The following is a 20,015-nucleotide window of genomic DNA, read 5'->3' on the forward strand; positions in this document are numbered from 1 at the left end:
TAAACCTGACAGGATTTAATTGCAGTCTTCTGCTCTTGCCCTGGGATGTCATATGATCTTCCCTTAATTCTAGCGAATGTACGAAGACAACCCGAAAGGCAGCTTGGAAGCAGGATTTCGAGCCGGCTGATGTCAGCATGGTTGCCAGAAGAACTGTTGGAGATAAAAAGGGTTTGCTCTCCGAACATCGATATTCTAAAGGAACATCAAGAAATTGGAGGCCTTCCAAAGCAACTTTCAGACACCAACGGTTGACAACACAAAATGGGGATGAGAGCGGCAATCAAACGTGAAATTCCTATCACGGCGCTGCTGTATGATTACATAAGCCTTCCGGTTGATAGCTTGATGATGCGAGGAGACACGAGCTATTTCATGCCTTTTTCATCAACTGCTTTTTATAGAAATCCCTCCTTCATACCCACTACACCCATGCTGCACTTATCTCATGATTCAAAGGGGACTTCGACATGTTCTAATCCAGTTCTTTTTCGAAGGAAAGATAGTGCGCAACATGCTTAAAAACATAAGCAGTGTAAAAATAGACCAAAGCTTACCACAGTGATCTACAGGGGTAGTTCGCTACCGCGCGTTAGAGCCACCCCCAAATAAATTAACAGCGTTTTCTTCTAACGACGACTTCTTTTGGAATTCTTATCAATGAATGTACGTATCGTATGATGGTTACTTTCATCTCCGCGATTTGGATGGGTTCTCGCACTGTCGTTTCCGAGATCCGAGTCGCAACATTGTAGGCGTCCGTAACTCTTCCATACTTTTTTAGTTTCGCAGACTTTTAGGCTGAACGCATGAGCTAGTAACATAAATGCTTGGACACAACTTGCTCCCGCCTGCTGCGATCTTTCCGACTGAGATATTTGTGTTTAGTTCCCAAAAGACTATGACGACATTAAGCGCATCATAGTCGTAGCATCGTACGAAGAGATCGACTACGTCGTGCCTTGTTTTAATGTTCTTCACGTTCGGCTGACGAGAATTCGTTGTCGTATCGTCGAAAGTGATCAGGACGTCACAGACTTGCAGGATTTCCTCATCAATTCGTCTACTATCACTCGAGCTCAGTGGCCGGAATTAATTGTTCCTATAGAATCCAGTGTTCTAGCTAGGGAGAAGAGGGAAGTGGACGGGGTCCGGGGGCTTTGCCTCCGGAAAAATTTTTGAGGGGGCGTGTCTATTTTTTGTTAACGGACCGTCGTTCTGCGCTTTTCTTACAGAAAACAGCAATTATTTAAAAATGGCGATAGAGAGGTTAGGAAGCCTGGGTAATTCTTGTCTTCTTTTTTCCCCACAAATTTACTGCTTTTTCAAAAGGAAACTTTTCGACGTTAGGCCCTTCAGTGGCGATGCGCAACAAAGCGTCTAAAGTTTTGTCCTTCATTCTATTCCTTATTCGCGTCTTTATAAGTTTTAATTGAGAGAAGGTTCTTTCCACAGTCGATGTGTGGACCGGGATAACTCGGCAGATTTTAGCTAGCTCACTCATGCAAGGAAAGATTTGACTTCTTGTTTCATCCGAAGACAAGCTTAGCAGTACCTCTTCCATACTGCTTTGGGAGCAGTTAGTAATCATGAATTGCCTAAAGGAAGCCCACTCAGCTAGCATATCGGACTCCGACTGTGACAAAGCGTTGCCAAAGTGCGACGTCAGGGTTACCACTTCATCATTTCCATAGGCCATAAACGACTCAATTTGAGACCTTGATGCATTCTCCGTGCTTGGCAAGCACTTCGGGTCAAAAATTTTGAATGAGCTCAAAATTCCTTTGTCTTCAAACCGAGTTTCCAAATTTTTAATCACACCATTAAGAAACGGCTTTCGAATGTGATTGTTGAAATAATCTTTGCCTAAATTTTTGGCAGTTTTGATTCGAATTCCCGAAGCGTCAACCCTTTCAAGAAATCGTGACAGAGTTTGCAGGTTAAAACCGTCTACTTCTCTAAGCTGTTTGAGAGATGTTATTGTTGATGAGAGCATCGTCGGTATCATGCTGTAGTCGCACTTGTCAAATTGAAAGCACTTGGACAAGTGGGAAAGATGGGGTAGTGCGTCCGCCATTAGCAAGAGTGTGCAAATGAAGTGATAGTCAGATATGAGATTCATCAGACCGACTGCTTTCGCGTCTCCCCTTTCTTCGCCTTCACGTTCCAGACTGAGAGCAAGAGACGAAAACGACACTTTTATGCGCTGCACGCACTTTTCGTAGCTGAGCCACCGAGTAGTACATGACGCAACAAGCTCGCCTTTTTCGTGTAAAAGAGTTTGCACAGCTCTTAAACCAGCCGTTCGCACAGGGCTGTTTTCGAAGTAGTCGTATAATTGCCTTACAATATTATTGAACTTTTTCACGTAAGGTACAGCATCACCCGCTTGCGACGACGCCAAGTTCAATCTGTGAGACGCACAATGTACACCAATCGCTGACGGAGTTAACGCTTTCAATCTTGCAACGACTCCGTTACGGCAGCCGGTCATAGTAGCGGCTCCGTCAGTAGCAATGCCTCGTAGCTTTTTCAGGTTCAACTGTGCGGCTTCCGCATACTGAAGTATTTTCTTTGTTATTGTTTCAGCGTTGAGGGAAATAACAACGCTACTATTGTCCTCGCGGTCAGTGACATCGATAGGATGCAGGACATCGATAACAGTCAAGTAATGACTCTGCAGCTCGCCCGAATCCTTATTGATGAAACGTCCGTGAATAGCTAACTGTACCGTTACTGTGCAGTCCGTTGTTTCGTCAAATAAGATAGCAAAATGATCAGCTGTCTTCATTTGTGACAAGATGTCCGCTTCAATGACATCAGATAAAACAAAAAGCATTTCTTGAATTGCAGACGCTGACGTGTACGTTGCATTCTTGGCTGTGCGAATCATTTTCTTAATTTCCACCCCCAAGAATCCGCAAAAATCTAGAATAGGCTCAAAGTTGGTTGTGTGAGCTATTTTCTGTTTCGCAAGAAAATACAAGCAAGAGAACGCCATTTCGATTCCTCGACGCGGAATAGGCGGATTAACGGCAGCTATTTGACTTGTAGACGATGTTGCCTCCTTTGCAACACTCTCTTTATGACTTGCACTTTTTTCGTGTTTTAGCACGCTCTGAAGCCGAAATCTGCGGCAAGGTTTCCCAATCCAAGCTTCCCCAGAGCGTGACTGGCAATGCTTTGTGCACAGGGTGCAAATCATTCCTTTGTCTTTTTCAGTGTATCTGCAAAGAAATATATATATTGGAATAAATTCATACACAAAATGTTGACGCCTGCTTTGACTTCTTCCCACTAGATGCCCTTGATCCGCTCATAGATGGTCCGCTTCTGCTAGACATCCGGGACGTCGATTGAACTTCGTCAGAGGAGGATTCGTCGCTTTCATTCTCCCTTCCAGTCGGGTCGTAGTGGTGTACATTGTCAACGACCTGGTTATCGCTAAGTCCTCCTGACTCGCCTAGGACTTCTATTTCAGGTTCCGATTCATTTCCGCTTTCGCTGCTTGACGTTTCGCGCTGGCCGCCGTGCGTCTTGTGTTGGCGCTTTCTGGAAAGGCCGCCAAAGTACTTCAACAGCGACATAAGACAAGCGAAGGGTTGATAACTGTGCTAAGAGATGTCGAAACGCCTAACTGAAAGACGTGCCCTAGCGCTGCGGGATTTTATTAAGAAACATGAATTTTTTTATCAGGTGGTCGGAAAAAAAAATTCGGTGGACGGCGAAAACTCGGAGGGGGTCGGGCCCGACCACCTCTGACCACCGTAGCTAGAATTCTGAGAATCATGTGACATTTCAGTGGGTTGTTTGCTTTATTTACCCTCCGTTGTTCTTTACGACATATTTTTAGAAATCTTCTCTTGCCGGGTATTCTATGGACCATCCACATCCTCTGTTGTTTGGAAGTGGATGACATGCGACGAAGTTTGTCGCAATCGCGGAAGTGTTCGAATGCCAGTTATAGCACGGACGTCATTGGCTGAGAAAGAGCAATTGAGATCGCGAGTCAATGGCCCTTGCGATGATGAAGACGAGAGCGCTACTTCCGATGACGACCGCGTTAACGACGACTTTGACGACTCTTTTGCTTTGTTTTAAATGTCTTAGAACGACAAAACAGAAGTGTCATCAAGATGCTCTACGGAAACCTCTAGAGCATATTCACAATAAGCGTGATGTACCTGTCAGGGTTGCTGAAGAGCCTGACAATGAGGTCGATACTAATGCCGTTGCCTTTCAAGTTAAATTAGACGACCAGTGGGAACGAATAGGGTACGTAGCGTCGGAGCTCGCTGTTCACGTCAAGGACGCCATGCGCAACAACGCCATACAGTCACTGCAAGTAAAATGGATTAAATATCGCTACTGGCCTAGATCTGGTTTTGGCTTTTATGCCGCAATAAAGGTCACTAGAAAAGGAAGATGGCAGCATGATGTTTACCTGAAGTCGTGGTCTTAGTCGACATCTCTGCCATCTGAATTCACTAAAACTTTCTTTGTAGTGCTCATAAGATTTTTGTTAGCACAGACTTTTAGCTAAATAATAATTGGGGGAAGGGGCACTGGCTTTGCGTGGAATTCTTTCCTCACGCTGAGTTTACCACGTGTCAGCATAACGGCTCGCCCCAGAGGCTTCTTCCCAACGACTCCGAGACGAGTTGGTTTAGTTCGCTTGTCAGAACTGTTTTCATAGTTATCGTCTTTTTCGTCAAATGATGGTGAATCGTCGGTGGAGTATCGGACATTGCTTTCGGTAACGTAGTAGAAGGGACTGCCATTATCGATCTTCTTCGAAAATTCCATGCAGAGCACCCGCCATCGATCTTGAACGGTTTTTACCGTAAAATTCGCGCCAACTTGCTCATGGAGAATGCTGAAAAGTACTCCACGTCGTCCGAAGTCCCTGCTCGTGGATTTTCGAAGCTTGACGTGCAGCACAAGTGACGTCGCCTGTACTCTTGGCTCTCGATGTTTGTGACGACAGCAATTAAGGTTTCTCTGGAGAATCCAAGAATGTTATGTACAGACCTAAAATGAATGTTGTCATTAGCTGCAACAATCGAATATTAATCAAGTGTTACTTGTTCATTTCCAACGTTGACATCATAATTTTCATTGTGCCAAGGCAAGAACTCGTCTAAAATCATATTGAGCATATTGTAATTAAACTTTGACCGTTGAAGCTGGCTCAAGCCGCGAGAGTCCGATGCCATGTGCCACTCGTAAATGGTGCGAAAGTAGTGCGCTTCGTTGCGGAAACCTCTCGACTCGAGGTAACTTGCGACTGATCCTGACAGCAGCCTTTCGGCACCCCGAACACTTTGCTTCCGCAATCCCGCCAACGCAGCGAAAGTAAGACTTGTCTCACCCGACTTCAGAGCTTCACTGAGACACTCGAGATTCAAAAACGATGGCCCACCTCCCCGAGTGTGGCTGGCAATGCGCTGTATTGTAAGGAGTCAATTTACCAGTAAGTAATAGCGCAACATGCACAAATAACCTTAAGGATATGATTGTGATCCTCGCGATCATGATATTCCCCTCCACTGTTGCTGTCTATTTCTGGAGCGTAAAGGAATGTCCAAAAGTTCACTCCGTCTGCCGAAAAGTTACGTATCTCCAACTGGAACTGGAGCTGTGCTAATAATGACCGAAGACAGTCTTTTTCGGTCTCATATAGGTCATATGTTAGTGGTTCTGAAAGAAATAAGTCAGTATCGACTGCCATGATACTGTTTCGGCTTTTACCTCCTTGCCACGTATGTATTTCGTATCCGTAAGGAACAAGCTTCCGTCGTTCGGCTCGTATTACGCCAATCCAAGTTTTGCCTTTGTCCAAACCAGGGCGAATTTCTCTCAGAAGCGTTTTGGGAACTGCTGGATGATAGTCCACGGCTTCAGCAGTTACACCCGTACAGGACATATTGAAATCTCTAATCACCTCATTTCTCTTACGTTTTGGCATAAAGTATCTTCGCAGCTTCTCCAAACCAATCTTTTTAACTTCGTTGCGCACATTTGCACGAATCTGTATAATATTGGTGGGTCGTTCATTTCCCTGGTTGCGGAGCGAGTTGAATTCTCCGTCCGTCACTAAACCTTAAAGACCAATTTTGTCAGCTGCAAATGCGACCACAACTTAATCGTCACCTCGCACTTTCATTCCCTTATTCTCCATCGCTTCCTGAATTTTGTTAGCTAGCCCGCGCATCTGCTTATCTGAGATTCCTCGCACAGGGAGCATTTGAACGGGGAATAGCGTAAGGATGGCGTGACCTCTTTTCCGGGCTGATCATAAAGACGAGAGCATGCGAGGCGGGGTTTCTTAAAAGCCGCAGAATTCCCTGCACAAGTTCAGGTGCTGTTGTCCGAACCTACAATTTCTTATGTCTCTCTTGAATTTTTCTAAACATTATCCTACCGTTGTCAATTTGTTTGTAATCATTGCAATAGACTCATCACGATCATTGAGAGAGTCGAGTATGTCTTCAAGAGATGCGATGAGGCTTGAGGATTCGTCAATGGCTGTCTCCAGGTCGTTTATAGTCCACAAAAGGGACTGGAAGGTATTTTCATCCTTTTTTTGGATTGCGCTTTTTTGCCATGGTCTTTTTCATCGTTTCAAGTTCTATAGTATTATTTGTCTGTGAATGAAAGACGGAAGTATCATAGGTGCATTCTTGATTGCAATCTTCCTCTGTAGCTCTGCACTTTAGCACAAAAAAACTGCAATCGTCTCTTATCATCACCGTAGTTTGTCTCGGTTTTAGACAGGGCTGCTTTAACCGCGAAACGAGAGAGACGTATACCTCGTATTCGGCTTGATCGTCGTTCAAGTCAACGTCACCTGCCCACTCGTGATTCATTGACTCTTGCACGCCAGGATTGACGTCACAAGCATCAGCTTTGATCCAAAAATGTGAGTCGGGGTGAGAACTTGCTGCATACGTCAGTGCCGTTTCCTGCAGCAAGAGAAACGTTGATACGTACATATATAAGCATGCACGTGCACACGATGCAATAGTTACTTGAATGACAGATCCTTTTGAAAATCCACATAACGCTCGGCGTCTTTGAAATGTCGATATTGAAGGTGCAGCATTGTTGATTTTTGCCTAAGACATGAATGAAACGTGTGTTTAAAGCTTGGCTTCGATGCTCACATTTCCTGGAATCATCTCAGATTGAGAAAGCGGAGGGAAGCTCTGCCAGCAAGGACCCCGATGCAGGCTCATCCATCGATGCCCAAAGTTGTGAAACATCGTTTCACACCAGACTAGGTAATCCGGTGGACAGGCTGACATCTGCATCAAACGGTCAAATATTAAACGGATATAAAACCGTACACCTGCCTTTGACTTATGCGATGAATTGAAAAAGTTGATTTGATACTCATTAAACCCGTCGGCATTCTCGTTAGTGGAAGAAGAGTCGAATTGCCCGAACCGTTCGAGTTCCACAACAACGTGCCAGCCCAAGCAGCATGTTCGACCGGTTAGCAAGTTGGAGTTCTAGCATTCCGTTCAAACTCGCCTGAATGTAGTCACTGACGTTGTTGTCCACCCCAAGCGACTTTGCGGCGTCACTGAAAGCCTTCCCGATAAATTCAATCTATTCAAAAGTGAAATGCAGCTACCGGATAAGTGGGTATATATAACCTGATCGTTTTGCGTCCATGAGGCAAAAGAGGGTGTACAGCTCGTCGCCAATGCTGTCAGTTTGGGTTGACGAAGACACTGTGTCAACTCCTACTTGAGTTTCCACAGAGGAACGCGATATTATCTTTTCCCTGAAATCTGCCTGTGCGTCAGCAGGTGAAGCATACTTTCCTATCATCATGCGTTGAACTCTGGTCCTCAAAGCAGAAGCTAAAATTGATTGTTCTGTCTGAGTAATGGGCAGTATAGTGTGCTATATACGTACCTGTTCTGGAACTGTCATCGGTTAGCTGAGAATTGTATCCAGCAGCTACCGTCTCCCAAACGGGTGAACGAGAGCTCATCGTAGGCCAAATTAAAGGAGAAACGTTGAAAATAGCCGACGCTAAGCGGAGATCGTCATCGCCAGTCCAAACGGAGAAAAGGCTTTTGCGCGAGCGAGACTGGACTTCATGCAAGACGACCTCTTCTTCAACGCTGCGAGACTGCTTTGAGGCTTGAACGGGCGTATTTCCAGTAGGAGTGCACTGGTCTCTATGCCTTTTCGACATCGTGGTTCTTCTCACAGCTATAACTGCAGAAATGAGCCGTTGAGAAGCGGGAACAAACATGAACATGATAGAGAAAGATTATACATTAGAGCGAAGCTGGAATTCGTATATAAGCGAATGGAAGATTTGGCCGATTGACAGGCAAACGTGAGCGCTGTCAAATTCTGTCAACCTGAATCCCGTACTCAATCAAAATTATGCAACCCCACTTCGTTGCTTGCGTACAGGCAATCGAAACGAAAAAAAGATGCGATAGTCAAGAAAAAGACCGAGTTTCAGCAAACTTCTGGGTAAAAAACGTGCGCTAGCGAACTACCCCCCTGAGTGATCTATTACGGATTGCTTTTGCACCTTTGCAACTGACGTGTGAACATAAGCAGTGTTCTATTATAGATATTACAACACACTATCCATACATTACCTACCGCTTCATCCCAAAAGCTCAGCTGCTGGCCCATGTGAGCCACGTGTAACATCTGAGTAACTCTCCCTAAACCATTAGTTGAGTATGCACCCCGCCCTAGACCTATCACAACACTATCATATTATCTTATGCTCATCAAATTCTAAACCGTATAACTGAAACACTGAAAGTAACGTCACCCCATACGTTCCCGTTCTTACGTATATCGTTTCCTATCACGAATAAATGACCGAAGCTAATAAGATCTTGATATAGTTAAAGGCTAAGTATCATGCAATAACTTTTTTAAATTTTCCATTTCATGTTGAAGTTCTGTCTTTTCTGAGCATTTTTGCGTAGTTTTGTCTACACTACTAAGATGAAAAAGACGTCACGGCCTACCGCGCGTTAAATACGGCGCGAGTAACTCTAAGCTTCGCTTCAAATTTCTTCGTTCGCGCTCGCGGCGGCCGTGCGCGAACTGCTTCCGCCGCCGTGCGACGAAAATCGTGACATTTCTATAGAAGCGCCTTTGTCGGGGTCCCCGGGATCCCGCGCACGACGTCGCTCGACGTCACCGTCACGTGCTGTGCGAAGAGCTAAGACTATTCGCGACGTCGAACGCGCAAAGTCGTTCTGCTATTAGCTTCGAAACGCTTCGAAGTATGCTTTCGAAAGCGTTGCGCGACCGTGGCGTTTCGTTTCGTCTGTTTTAGTCTAGGGTGGCGATGACGTCATTCTTTGCGTCATCACCTCTGGGCGCGTTTTCTCGCCGATTTATTTATGTCCCTCTCCCGCGCTTCTCGGTGTCCCACCGTTGCCTTTTAGAGGGATGCGACCATGTAATAAATACCGAGTTATTTACTTAGCCGGTTCTAATAAAAATTGGACTGCTCATAGGTACTGCACCGTTTTGCTTTTAGTCGACCAGAAAAATGCTACTTATTTTGTAGGACCGTCGTACTGACAAATACGCAAAAATTAGATTTTCTCCAAACAGAGGCCTTCCCTCTTATAATAATTTATCCGGGTGTTTGTGCCTTGAGGCGAGTACCTGGAGTTAGGAACTGTTTTGATAACAATAAATAATCGAGCTAGAGTCAGGGACTACTGGAGTATCTATTTAATGAAGCCGGAGTTAGGGACTGAGATAGATTTGATTGGGCCGGAGTTAGGGACTGGGTATCTGAGGACCTTTTTTCTGACTCCGGCTCTCATTGCTGAAAGTTAAAGGTTAAACATGCGTATGGACTTTCCCGTAGTGCAGGCCGTTGTGTAACCAACGCTAATATCACAGATTGAAGCTGGAGTTAGGGATCGACTGTTTAGATAACAGAAATAATCAATCCGGAGCCAGACACCGATTTCTAATAGAAATAGTCAAGTCACGGTTAGGAACTGAGTATCTAATAGGAATTGTCAAGTAGAGACCTTCTCTCCTATAATGATTTATGGACAGGGTGATTGTGTCTGGAGGCGAGTACCTGGAGTTAGGGGACGGTATTAGTGACAGAAATAATGAAGCTAGGGACTACTGGAGTGTTTATCGAATAAAGCTGGAGTTAGGGACTGAGTATCTGATAGACTTCATTGGGCCGGAGTTATAGGGAATGTGTATCTGAGGACGTTCGTCTCTTTTTTCTGACTCCGGCTCTCATTGCTGGAAGTTCTCTCCCCCAGAGGTTAATTAATATGCGTGTGGACCTTCCCGTAGTGCATGCAGTAGTGTAGCCAACGCTAATAACACAGCTGGAGCAAGGAATCGACTGTTTATATAACAGGAATATTCAAGCAGGAGTCAGAGACTGATTTCTAATAGAAATATTCAAGTCGGAGTTAGGAACTGAGTGTCTAATAGGAACTGTCAAATTGGAGTTCCCTGTCCTTTCTTCTTTTTGTTCCCCTATGCGTTTCTCACACTACGGGAGGCCATATAAGCGGTCTATATGCATGATGCATATTCACCGCTGGGAAGGAGAACTTTTAGAAAAAGAGGGAAAGCTATTAGTAAGACCTTGACTGCTAGCCTTCCCTCCTATAATAATTTATCAGGGTGTTTGTGCCTAGAGGCGAGTACCTGGAGTTAGGAACTGTTTTGATAACAGAAATAATCAAGCAAGAGTCGATCAGGAACTACTGGAGTATCTATTAATTAAAACCGGAGTTAGGGACTGAGTATCTAATAGATTTGATTGGGACGGAGTTAGCCAGGGACTGGGTATCTGAGGACCTTTTATCTGACTCCGGCTCTCATTGATAGAAGTTCTGTTCTCCAGAGGTTAATATGGGTAATATGCCAACGCTAATACTGTAACACAGAAATAATGAAGCTGGAGCTAGGGATCGACTGTTTATATAACAGAAATAATCAAGCCGGAGTCAGAGACTGCTGCCTAATACTAATATTCAAGTCAGAGTTAGGAACTGAGTCTCTAATAGGAGTTTTCAATTTGGAGTTCCCTGCCCTTTCACACTACGGGAGGCCATATCAGCGGCATGATGCATATTCACCGCTGGGAAGGAGAACTTTCAGAAAAAGAGGGAAAGCTATTAGTAAGACCAATACCCGGGCGAAGCCGGGTTGACTGCTAGTAATATATGAAAGAAATTGAAGTTAGCGCGCGCATTACTTCATTCATTCGCGACTATCGCCTTTTTCTTCATGGATTTGCAACCGTTCTTTGCTTTCTTCTCTTCGGAGCGCTTTCGAACGAACAGTCGACGATACTTGGGCGGTGCGATGCGAATAGAGCGTCGAAGAAGACGGCGACGAGCTTTCGTTCTATTCGCTGCATCACTAGCGAACATTCTTTCGCTCTTCTCGTCGCAGTTAGGAAGGAGACGGGCATGGACGTTGCCGAGGCGCGTGTTCTTTTGGTCTAGCTCTCTTTCAGGCTAAATTTCAACCGCCCAGACCTCCCTCTTTCTGGAACTACGTGTGCTGGGAAACGTTCGACGACGACACGTGGAAACGGAATTTTAGGATGAGTCGAGAGACTTTTCTTTACGTCTGCAATCAGGTAAAATAAATTGATTTATACTAAACTGCATTGTATGCAGAAATTTAATTAGCTGAAGGGAGCAATTAACGGGAAAAATACTCGAATGCGAACGGCAGTTAGCGTCGAAAAAAGAGTTGGAGTGACGCTGTGGTTTTTAGCGACGACGGCCGAATACCGGACACTAGCTCACCTTTTTGGAATTGGTCGATCGACAGTTTGCAATATTGTCCAGGAAACGTTGAAGGCGATTGTGTCTGTCCTTATGCGGCAGTACATTACGTTTCCGAATGGAAGCGGACTACAAGACGTCATAGAGGGGTTTTCGGAACGATTCGGGGTCCCTCAGTGTGCGGGCGCAATCGACGGGAGTCACATTCCTGTGACACCCCCGGCACTGGATCCCACGGACTACTACAATCGAAAGGGGTGGTACTCAATGATTCTACAGGCGGTGGTTGATCACAATTATCTTTTCCGGGATATTTGTACGGGCTGGCCTGGAAGTGTCCACGACGCAAGAGTTTTTGGAAATTCAAAGCTTTACCGATTGGCTGAAGCGGGAGTCATTCTTGGTAAAGAAGATCCACGTGACATCGAAGGCTGCAGAATCTCTCCATATTCTATTGGTGACTCCGCCTATCCACTGCTTTCGTGGTTAATGAAACCATTTGTGCACGGATCTGAGATGTCAGACTCTCAGAAAATATTTAGCTATCGGCTGTCAAGCGCACGAATCGTCGTTGAAAATGCCTTTGGGAGGCTGAAGGCACGCTGGCGTCGACTTAGAAAAACGAAGGACGTCGCTACCTGCAACGCACCGTCAATCATCGCTGCCTGCTGCGTACTTCACAATATCTGTGAGATTCACGGCGAGGGACTGGACGAGGCATGGCAGAACGAGCAGGACGAGTCGACGGCGTTTTTGCAGCCAGCAGGACAGCTCAACGGAGAGGAAGGGCTGGAAGGTGCCGCTTCAATTCGCGCTGCCTTAGCAAGGTACTTTGTAAATGATCATTAGGTTTATATTATAATATAAGTTATATGTATTTACTCACATATATACACATACGTATGTGTATATAACTATACACATATGTATATGTGTATATAACTAACATGCTATATAATATTGTATAATATTACCCATGGTATATTAATATAATATATAAATCAAATATTTCCCTTATCTAGCTATCTATGAATATTTTAATGGTGGTGAGAGTTTTGGGACAGCAGAGGCTGACTTTCCTGCTGCCTCTGCTGCTGACCTTCCATCATGATCTGCATCAATCGCAGCTGAAACTCTCTCTTCGCTCCTTCTCCTCTCTTCATACGCTCTCTTCGCGCGCCTTCTCTTTCTCGTACGCCCTTCTTTTCTCTTCTTGCTCCTCCTCAGCTCTCATCATTCCCTCCCACATGTCCTTCATCGTCTCCCTGAATACTCCCGCCAGCCTATCTTCCCGATTTCTCTTCAGCCCTTTTCCCTTTTTTCTCCTACTGTTTTCCTTTTCCTTTCCTCTAGTACAATCTTCCTCCTCTTCTTCCTCTCTTTCGATCTCTCTCAAACATGCATCTTCCTCGACTTCTCTGTTTTCCTCCTCGACCTCCTCCTCCTCTTCCCCCGTACCCAAACTCTCCACTAGAATAGGTGGACAAGTCGCCGGCCGCTGGCCAAGAACCTTGTCCAGGTCTTCAAAAAACTTGCACGTCTTTCTCCCTCTTCCTGTTTCGCCATTCTTATCCTTCACCTTTCGATGTCCCCTTTTAGCTTCTTCATCTTTATCCTGCACTGGTCTGCCGTCTTCTCATACCCCCTTTCCCTCATCCTTCTCGCAATCCCTTCGTACACTTGCCGATTTCGCTTAAAACCCTCTAACTGCCCCTGGACCTCTTCTTCTCCTCACACTCGAATTAAAAACTTGACTTCTTCGTCTACGAAAGACATTTCAGTGACGATTAATGCAAGCTTACCGGTAAAATGAGTGAGTTACATCTTCATTGTGACGTAGGATGTTCTTTGATATTAACAATGAACCAACCGTCGTGAAAATGTCGAGTTTCGATGGACAGAAAAGGTAGAAAACTCTATTTTTATAACCGTACCAACAACCGAACCGTATCTGGTACGGCAGCTCGAGGTGGTACGGTTTGGGTACGGTTCGGTTGAGTACAGTTCTCGTTCAGAAATAAAAATAACCGTACCGTACCGAAACGGTTCGGTACGGTACGGTTGTTTTGCCTCAGTGTGAACGAACTAATAGATTCGAGGTGACCTACCGACAGCTGTGCAAGGCATGTGCCGCCTATTGCGGAATGCAGCTACACATGCTATGGTAAACATGTGATCAGCCCGGAAGAGCGGGCACGTCAGCCTTATGCAATCCCTGTACAAATTCTACCGATTCAGGACTAACAGATGCAAAAGTCCGTTCTATCGCATGTACGCTGAAGACGAGAATGGTTGAATTGGGGATGAAAGTGCAAGGTTTGTATGACTTTTAAATTTCATTAATTCCTAAATAATAGGACAGTACTAGGATTTGTTACCGATGGAGAATTCAATTCCTTGCGCTCACGTGGAATGAAGCGCCCAACCAACGTGTTCGTTGTACCAAGGCATTTGAAAAGACATGATGATTCAGTCTGTTCAGCTTGAGGTGACACTGCTCTACTGGAAACATTGGACGAAGACTCAAGAGGATAGCTGAGATCGGTCGGACAGGGTTGAGCAATGCTTGAGGTACGTTGAAGGAGACCTTGGTCAGCAATGGACCATGACCACAGAATGGGAACAGAGTCATCATTGAACATAGGCGAATCAAATCGATAAGGAGTCAAAGACGATAGCTGATAAGAGGTACTAAGAGTATGTACAATGTAATATTATTTCCTTACTGGTATATCAAACGATTCAATTGGAACAACTAGTTCCGGCCACTGGACACCGACTATTGTGGAGGAATTTATCAACCCATCCTTGAGTTCGCTGATATCTCCACCTGGGATCATCACTCGGAAACGAAATCTGTGTAGGCGAACGTGCAGAACGGGAAAATTGGGGACGATGTAGTCGATTTCTTCGAATGCATCACATATTATCGCGCGACGGCCAGAGGAAAAGGAATCGACTACTCGTGATACCTAAAACAGCGAATACGAAGTAAGGTAGACGTTCTACAGAGTGAGGCACTTCTGCCTCTCACTTTCAGTAAACCGTGAACATGCAAAATATACTAAATGATGGAAAGTAATGGTGAGAAAATCGTATGTGCAGCGCGCCGACAAGTGACAAGTCAGGATCTCGGAGAAGCGATGCGTCAGAAGAATGTAACCACGCAAGGCCTACTTGGTACTAACAGAGAAACTTACCGCCATAGCTGTTCCCAAATTTATCCTTATAAAGATGAAAACGCGATTCTAAGATTTGGGTGTGGCACTAACGCGCGTTCGCGACTTACCCCCCTGAACTCTTATAACTTCTTCGTGCTCTTTCGTCCACGCCCCTTCCGAGACTTTGAGGTCGTCGATTTTGCTTAACAAAGTGTATTTCTTCTTTGCGTCGTCAACGGATTCGACTTGGTCAATCGCTGTGTTCTCTCGGACTTCCTGAGGGGCCTCCGTGGTGTTAGTCAGCAACACCCGAACTTTCACTTTCCCATCAGGAATCAGTAACGCATCCTCGATCGTGAGCCCTGATTTTTCCGTCAGCTGAGTCTCCTGTTCGAAGAGCAACGGTATGTCCTTCGACGGAGATGACGCTTTAATTGCGACCGACTCGGCATCACGAGGTATAATTCGACGTAATGAAATGAGATGTACTTTCGACCTATCGCTAGGACGACTCTTCAATTCAACCCCTGGAGCCAGCTCAATCAGCTTCAGCTGCAGAATAGCGTCTATGTCTAGAAGACACGGAAACTCCGCTGCCTTTTGAATATACACTGGAATGACGGCTTTTTTGCTTTTGATACGTCGATTTCGCCTGGGCCAGAACTGGAATTCCCTGCCGACTGAAATCCGTAAGCGTACGATCAGGTACCATTAGCTGACGATTCGATGGATCAAACTGATTGAAGATCTCTTCAGAGATGATGTTGGCCGAGGCGCCGGTGTCCACAAGAGCTTCGACTTCAACAGAACCGAATTGAACACAAAGGAAAGGTCGTTTCGAGTCCGAAATATCCCCGTCTTTTCTGTTTCTTTCTTAGCATTGTCTCGCACAACGGCGACGCGAGCGGAACACTTCTCGTCGCGACGCTTCGACGTCGTATCGTCCGACTTCGGGTTTTGACGCTCCGAAGCATAGTGCCCCATTTCCCAGCACTGGTAACGCCTGATGTGTGATTTATTCTTTTTATAATTATTTCCTTTCGACGCAGACATCGTCAATGCCATTCGAGTACCTAATTTCTTTCAGAACATTGTCACATATCATTCATTGGTTGCGTAAATTCTTTCTCTTTTCTCTTCAAGTCTCACCTGAGAACGGCGAGTTGCGACGTCGGATACAGACAGATGTGGAAGTTGTTGAAATTGACTTGTGCTGGCAGGGTTCCAAGGTCAGTAAGAATGTGGCAATAGCAATGAATTCGTGTCACAATTGCTTCATTTAGAGACGTACGAAAGATCATGAGAGTTCTTGACCCCCATGGAGTTGAGGCCCGACGTCTACATCGATTTAGGCGTCGGCAATATCGCAGCAAGGCTATTTGCGTGTCAAGTCGCATACATAGATAAGTTATTTAATTAATTTCGTCAATGTGAAAGGGACCTAACTTTATCTAGCACGTCGACTGATACGACAAACTCACCCATTACGGCTTTCAAATTCATGGATGCATAGACGGGTACACTGCATTATGCGGACGTCAGCTACAGATTTGTGATTTATGTTCTACACAAAAACGTGGTGTCAGGTACTCCAGCAGAATCATTTGGTTGAAAGTTGTAAACAGCAATCACAATCCGAGATTTGTACTACATGAATACATAACGTCTGTTCAAACATTGAAATGTATGACACTTTATCAATACGAAGTACTCGTTTAGAACTGTTTGCCTTCATTACAGATTGACCTTCTATCATTCGATCTGACTGCGGAACAGAGAACGGAATGATGGCCACAATTCACATGATGCAACGTCATAATGGAGCAGACGCATTTTACGGACCAAAAGTTACCAATATGGGAAATCGGTATATAATCAGCGGATCGAAGCGCTATGGTCTGTTATGAAGCGTGAACTGACGCACTGGTAGAGAACAAAATTAGACCTACGCTATATAATGTAACTTCTTCAAAGCATTGTATATTTTCTTTCAGGAGGTATGTACGCAAAATGGCCTTCACTTTGGAAGTTATCTGATGCGGTTAAACTAATACTGGGAGTAACGTTCCATAATCATCTAAAAGGAAATTGTCATTCGTCTCATTTTGACCCCACTGCTGCAACGTGATTTAAATGAGTTTGCTGGGAGGTGGAATGGCCATCGGTTACGTCTTCAAAGACATCACAGATCACAGAGAGGAGCTTGTCCAGACGATCTCTATTTAAATCCGGAATTGTATGGTAAGCTTCTGCGTAATCGTCAGCTATTCGTGCGCAGCAACTTTGTTAGGAGCTACAGACTGCAAAAGCCTATCGTTCCAAGAGTTCTTACGCATGGCGGAACACTCATTGGCGATGTCAATGATGCAGTTGATGTTCCACAACCATTGAAGAGACTGGCTGACAGATTCCTTCGACGACGACAACTCACTTTAGAAAACATGTGCACTCTGGACATCAACACAGCTATCGAAGTAGCTTTTGACTTTGCGAGATACGTAGTATAAGGTACAGTCTTGCAACTCATGAAGTGTACAACATAAAGGTTGGCATAACACCTATTTCTCAAAAGTAGCATGCGCATGCGTGAAATCACCTTTTTTCTACGGTTATCCGGGCTTTTCGTTTCACGCATCATCTAAGCCCTTCTCCGAATCTCCGATTTCTCGCCTGTCTTACGACTGCTGCATCGTGCAAAATAGTACTGCCTCCGCAAACGGCAACATTACGCAAGGTTTCCCATCTTCTAGAGCGTTATCCAGTAACAACCGATTTCATGGCTTGTCGAAAAACAACGCAGCAGCTAATTATCAGCCTCTCCGACAGTCAGGTGACTGGGATCGAAGCTGCCAAACAGAAAGAAGAGACTGAAAGTACGCGTACTGACGTCATTTCGCGTGTGATACATGTGAAATCGACGATTACTACGTCTTTTTGTAGTATCTGAGGCAATGGAGCTAGAGCACATTCACAGATTGTACAAGGAGGAGGAGAAGTCAAAGCGACGAGGAGGAGGAGGAACCGCGCAATCGAGACCTGTGAAGAAAGGCATTGCAAAGAGACACGAAAATGTGGCGACCTCTTTGGAGGATTCGGTAAAAGTCAGAATTGAAATTATGGTTTGCATGGCGAGTCATGAATGATGAAGCTATGTTGCTTGTAGATGATAGAAGTGCGGTTGCTGCCTAGACGACTTGGAAAAATAAGAGGGGAACCCTAGATCTCCAAATAATTTTCCCTGACATAGATATGTGATTCATTCGTGTCTGCTTTGCTTTTCCAAGTAGTACAGAGAAAGAATACCCGTCTTTGTGAAAAAATTATTAATCCACTTACCGAAAAATCGGAACCCAAACCTCTCTTGTCATTGGCAAACATCTCTCGTCATTGGCACGACTGTCAGGAGGCAACCTGCCAGAAACGGAACAAATTTATTGAAGCAGCCCATGGCAGTACTTTCTCAAGTCCTAAGCTGTGGCGTTGCAGTTGTGGTGCTTGCAGAATATTGACGTAGAAGTAGTAACTATATGTTGTTTTCTCCGTCATGTAATTGATAAGCCGATTGCAGACAATGTATATTCTACAAATAGAGTAAGTAACGTTATCGTAGCATACAAAACGACTATAACACGCGTGTTCGCTAGCTGTCTCGCGTTCGAAAGCCTTTAAACAGAATGGAAATGATTATGTTTAGTTATTCGTGAAGGAAAGCGCTTTGGAATACTGCAAACAAAAGCTCTGCCACTTTTCTGATCAGACATGTCCAAATGCAGTTTTATGGAAAAATGATTAACTTTGTCTTGTTTTGTGTCAAGATGCCTGACCCCATCTCGTTCAATGTCAAGATGCCTGACCCCATCTCGTTCAATGTCAAGATGCCTGACCCCATCTCGTTCAATGTCAAGATGCCTGACCCCATCTCGTTCTATGTCAAGATGCCAAACCCCATCTCGTTCCATGTCAAGATGCAAAAGCCTCTCTTGTTTAAAGTTTAATATTAACTTGTTTTAGACAAGATACTGGCACTCCATGGCCACCGTAAGGCGTGAGTTGAAACGAGAATTATTTGAGAAGATACGAAAGGAGGCCCTCAGAAAAAATTCGTTGTTGACGGAATGGCTAGGGAAAATGATTGTATTGCTCTTCGCTCTCCTGTAGCCCACTGTGATCTAAATCCGATTGAGCAAAAGTAAAAGGGTTTCTGAAAAAGAATAACAAAACGTTTTACTTAGCCTACTTACAAAAGCCGGTTCCTGAAGCATTCGATACCGTGACATGGGACATGGGCAAACTGCTGCGAGCAGGAAATCAAAGAAGAAATAAGTTCTGGGAGTCGGACGGCTTACAAGAAGCTGTCAATCAATTTCTGATCGAGTTTGGCGATAGCGACCAAGAAGACGACGATCTTGAGTACGTAGGAAGGAGCACTTCTCTGTCTTGACGGAGCCGTATCGGACGATGATGAGCTTTACGCCGATGATCGCGAACTGCTTCGCATAGACGAATGTGAAGAGTAATCACGTGCAACTTATTACGTGCGTAACTTCCTAATTGAATTATACTATATATGGTCAAGTGCCTGTAAACAACCTCAGATCCAAAAAAGACCGTTGCGTACGCAATCCAAGCATAAGCACATCGCAAATAATTATTTTGTATGTAAAATGACTTTTATTCGGGAAAGCCATTGCAGTTTCCCGGAGTTTGAAGTCAGAGTGAATAGACAGTAAGAGGAATTGCATTTGATCCCGTGAAAAATGCAAGGACTTTCCATCCAAAAAGGATTAGCATTGTTTTAGTACTTTAAATTTGAGACTAAATGTTCGTTCATACCTTCGCAGTCGTCTAAAAATTTTGAATGAACATATAAGCGTCCGTCTCCTTGTGCCATTTTCTTCCTTATTGGAGTACGAAACTGTTACAATGATATTGAGGATGCTCTTTAAAAAACGTTTTACAACATCTGTAATAACTTTGCAACAAAACAATCACACTTGCTGTAAGACTTGTGTCCTCGTCGTGCACAAAATGTTTTTTCATGATGTCCTTATAAGACTGCCTGATTGGA

At 44.6% G+C, this 20,015-nt stretch overlaps 2 protein-coding genes across 2 annotated transcripts; one reads left to right on the forward strand and one right to left on the reverse strand.

Annotated features, from left to right (window-relative positions):
* The first annotated feature begins 11,462 nt into the window (after positions 1-11,462).
* LOC136193040 (uncharacterized) lies at positions 11,463-12,635 on the forward strand. The gene is made up of 3 exons (XM_065981829.1): positions 11,463-11,477; positions 11,510-11,635; positions 11,688-12,635. The coding sequence occupies exons 1-3, from the start codon at positions 11,463-11,465 to the stop codon at positions 12,633-12,635; spliced, it is 1,089 nt and encodes a 362-aa protein (XP_065837901.1).
* Positions 12,636-12,945: 310 nt separating this feature from the next.
* On the reverse strand, positions 12,946-13,352 carry LOC136193041 (uncharacterized). Its single transcript, XM_065981831.1, has 2 exons — positions 13,325-13,352; positions 12,946-13,256 (listed from the first exon to the last, which is right to left on the reverse strand). The coding sequence occupies exons 1-2, from the start codon at positions 13,350-13,352 to the stop codon at positions 12,946-12,948; spliced, it is 339 nt and encodes a 112-aa protein (XP_065837903.1).
* Positions 13,353-20,015: the final 6,663 nt, after the last annotated feature.

Source organism: Oscarella lobularis, chromosome 11 (genome assembly GCF_947507565.1).
Source record: "Oscarella lobularis chromosome 11, ooOscLobu1.1, whole genome shotgun sequence".
In the NCBI taxonomy this organism is placed as follows: Eukaryota; Metazoa; Porifera; class Homoscleromorpha; order Homosclerophorida; family Oscarellidae; genus Oscarella; species Oscarella lobularis.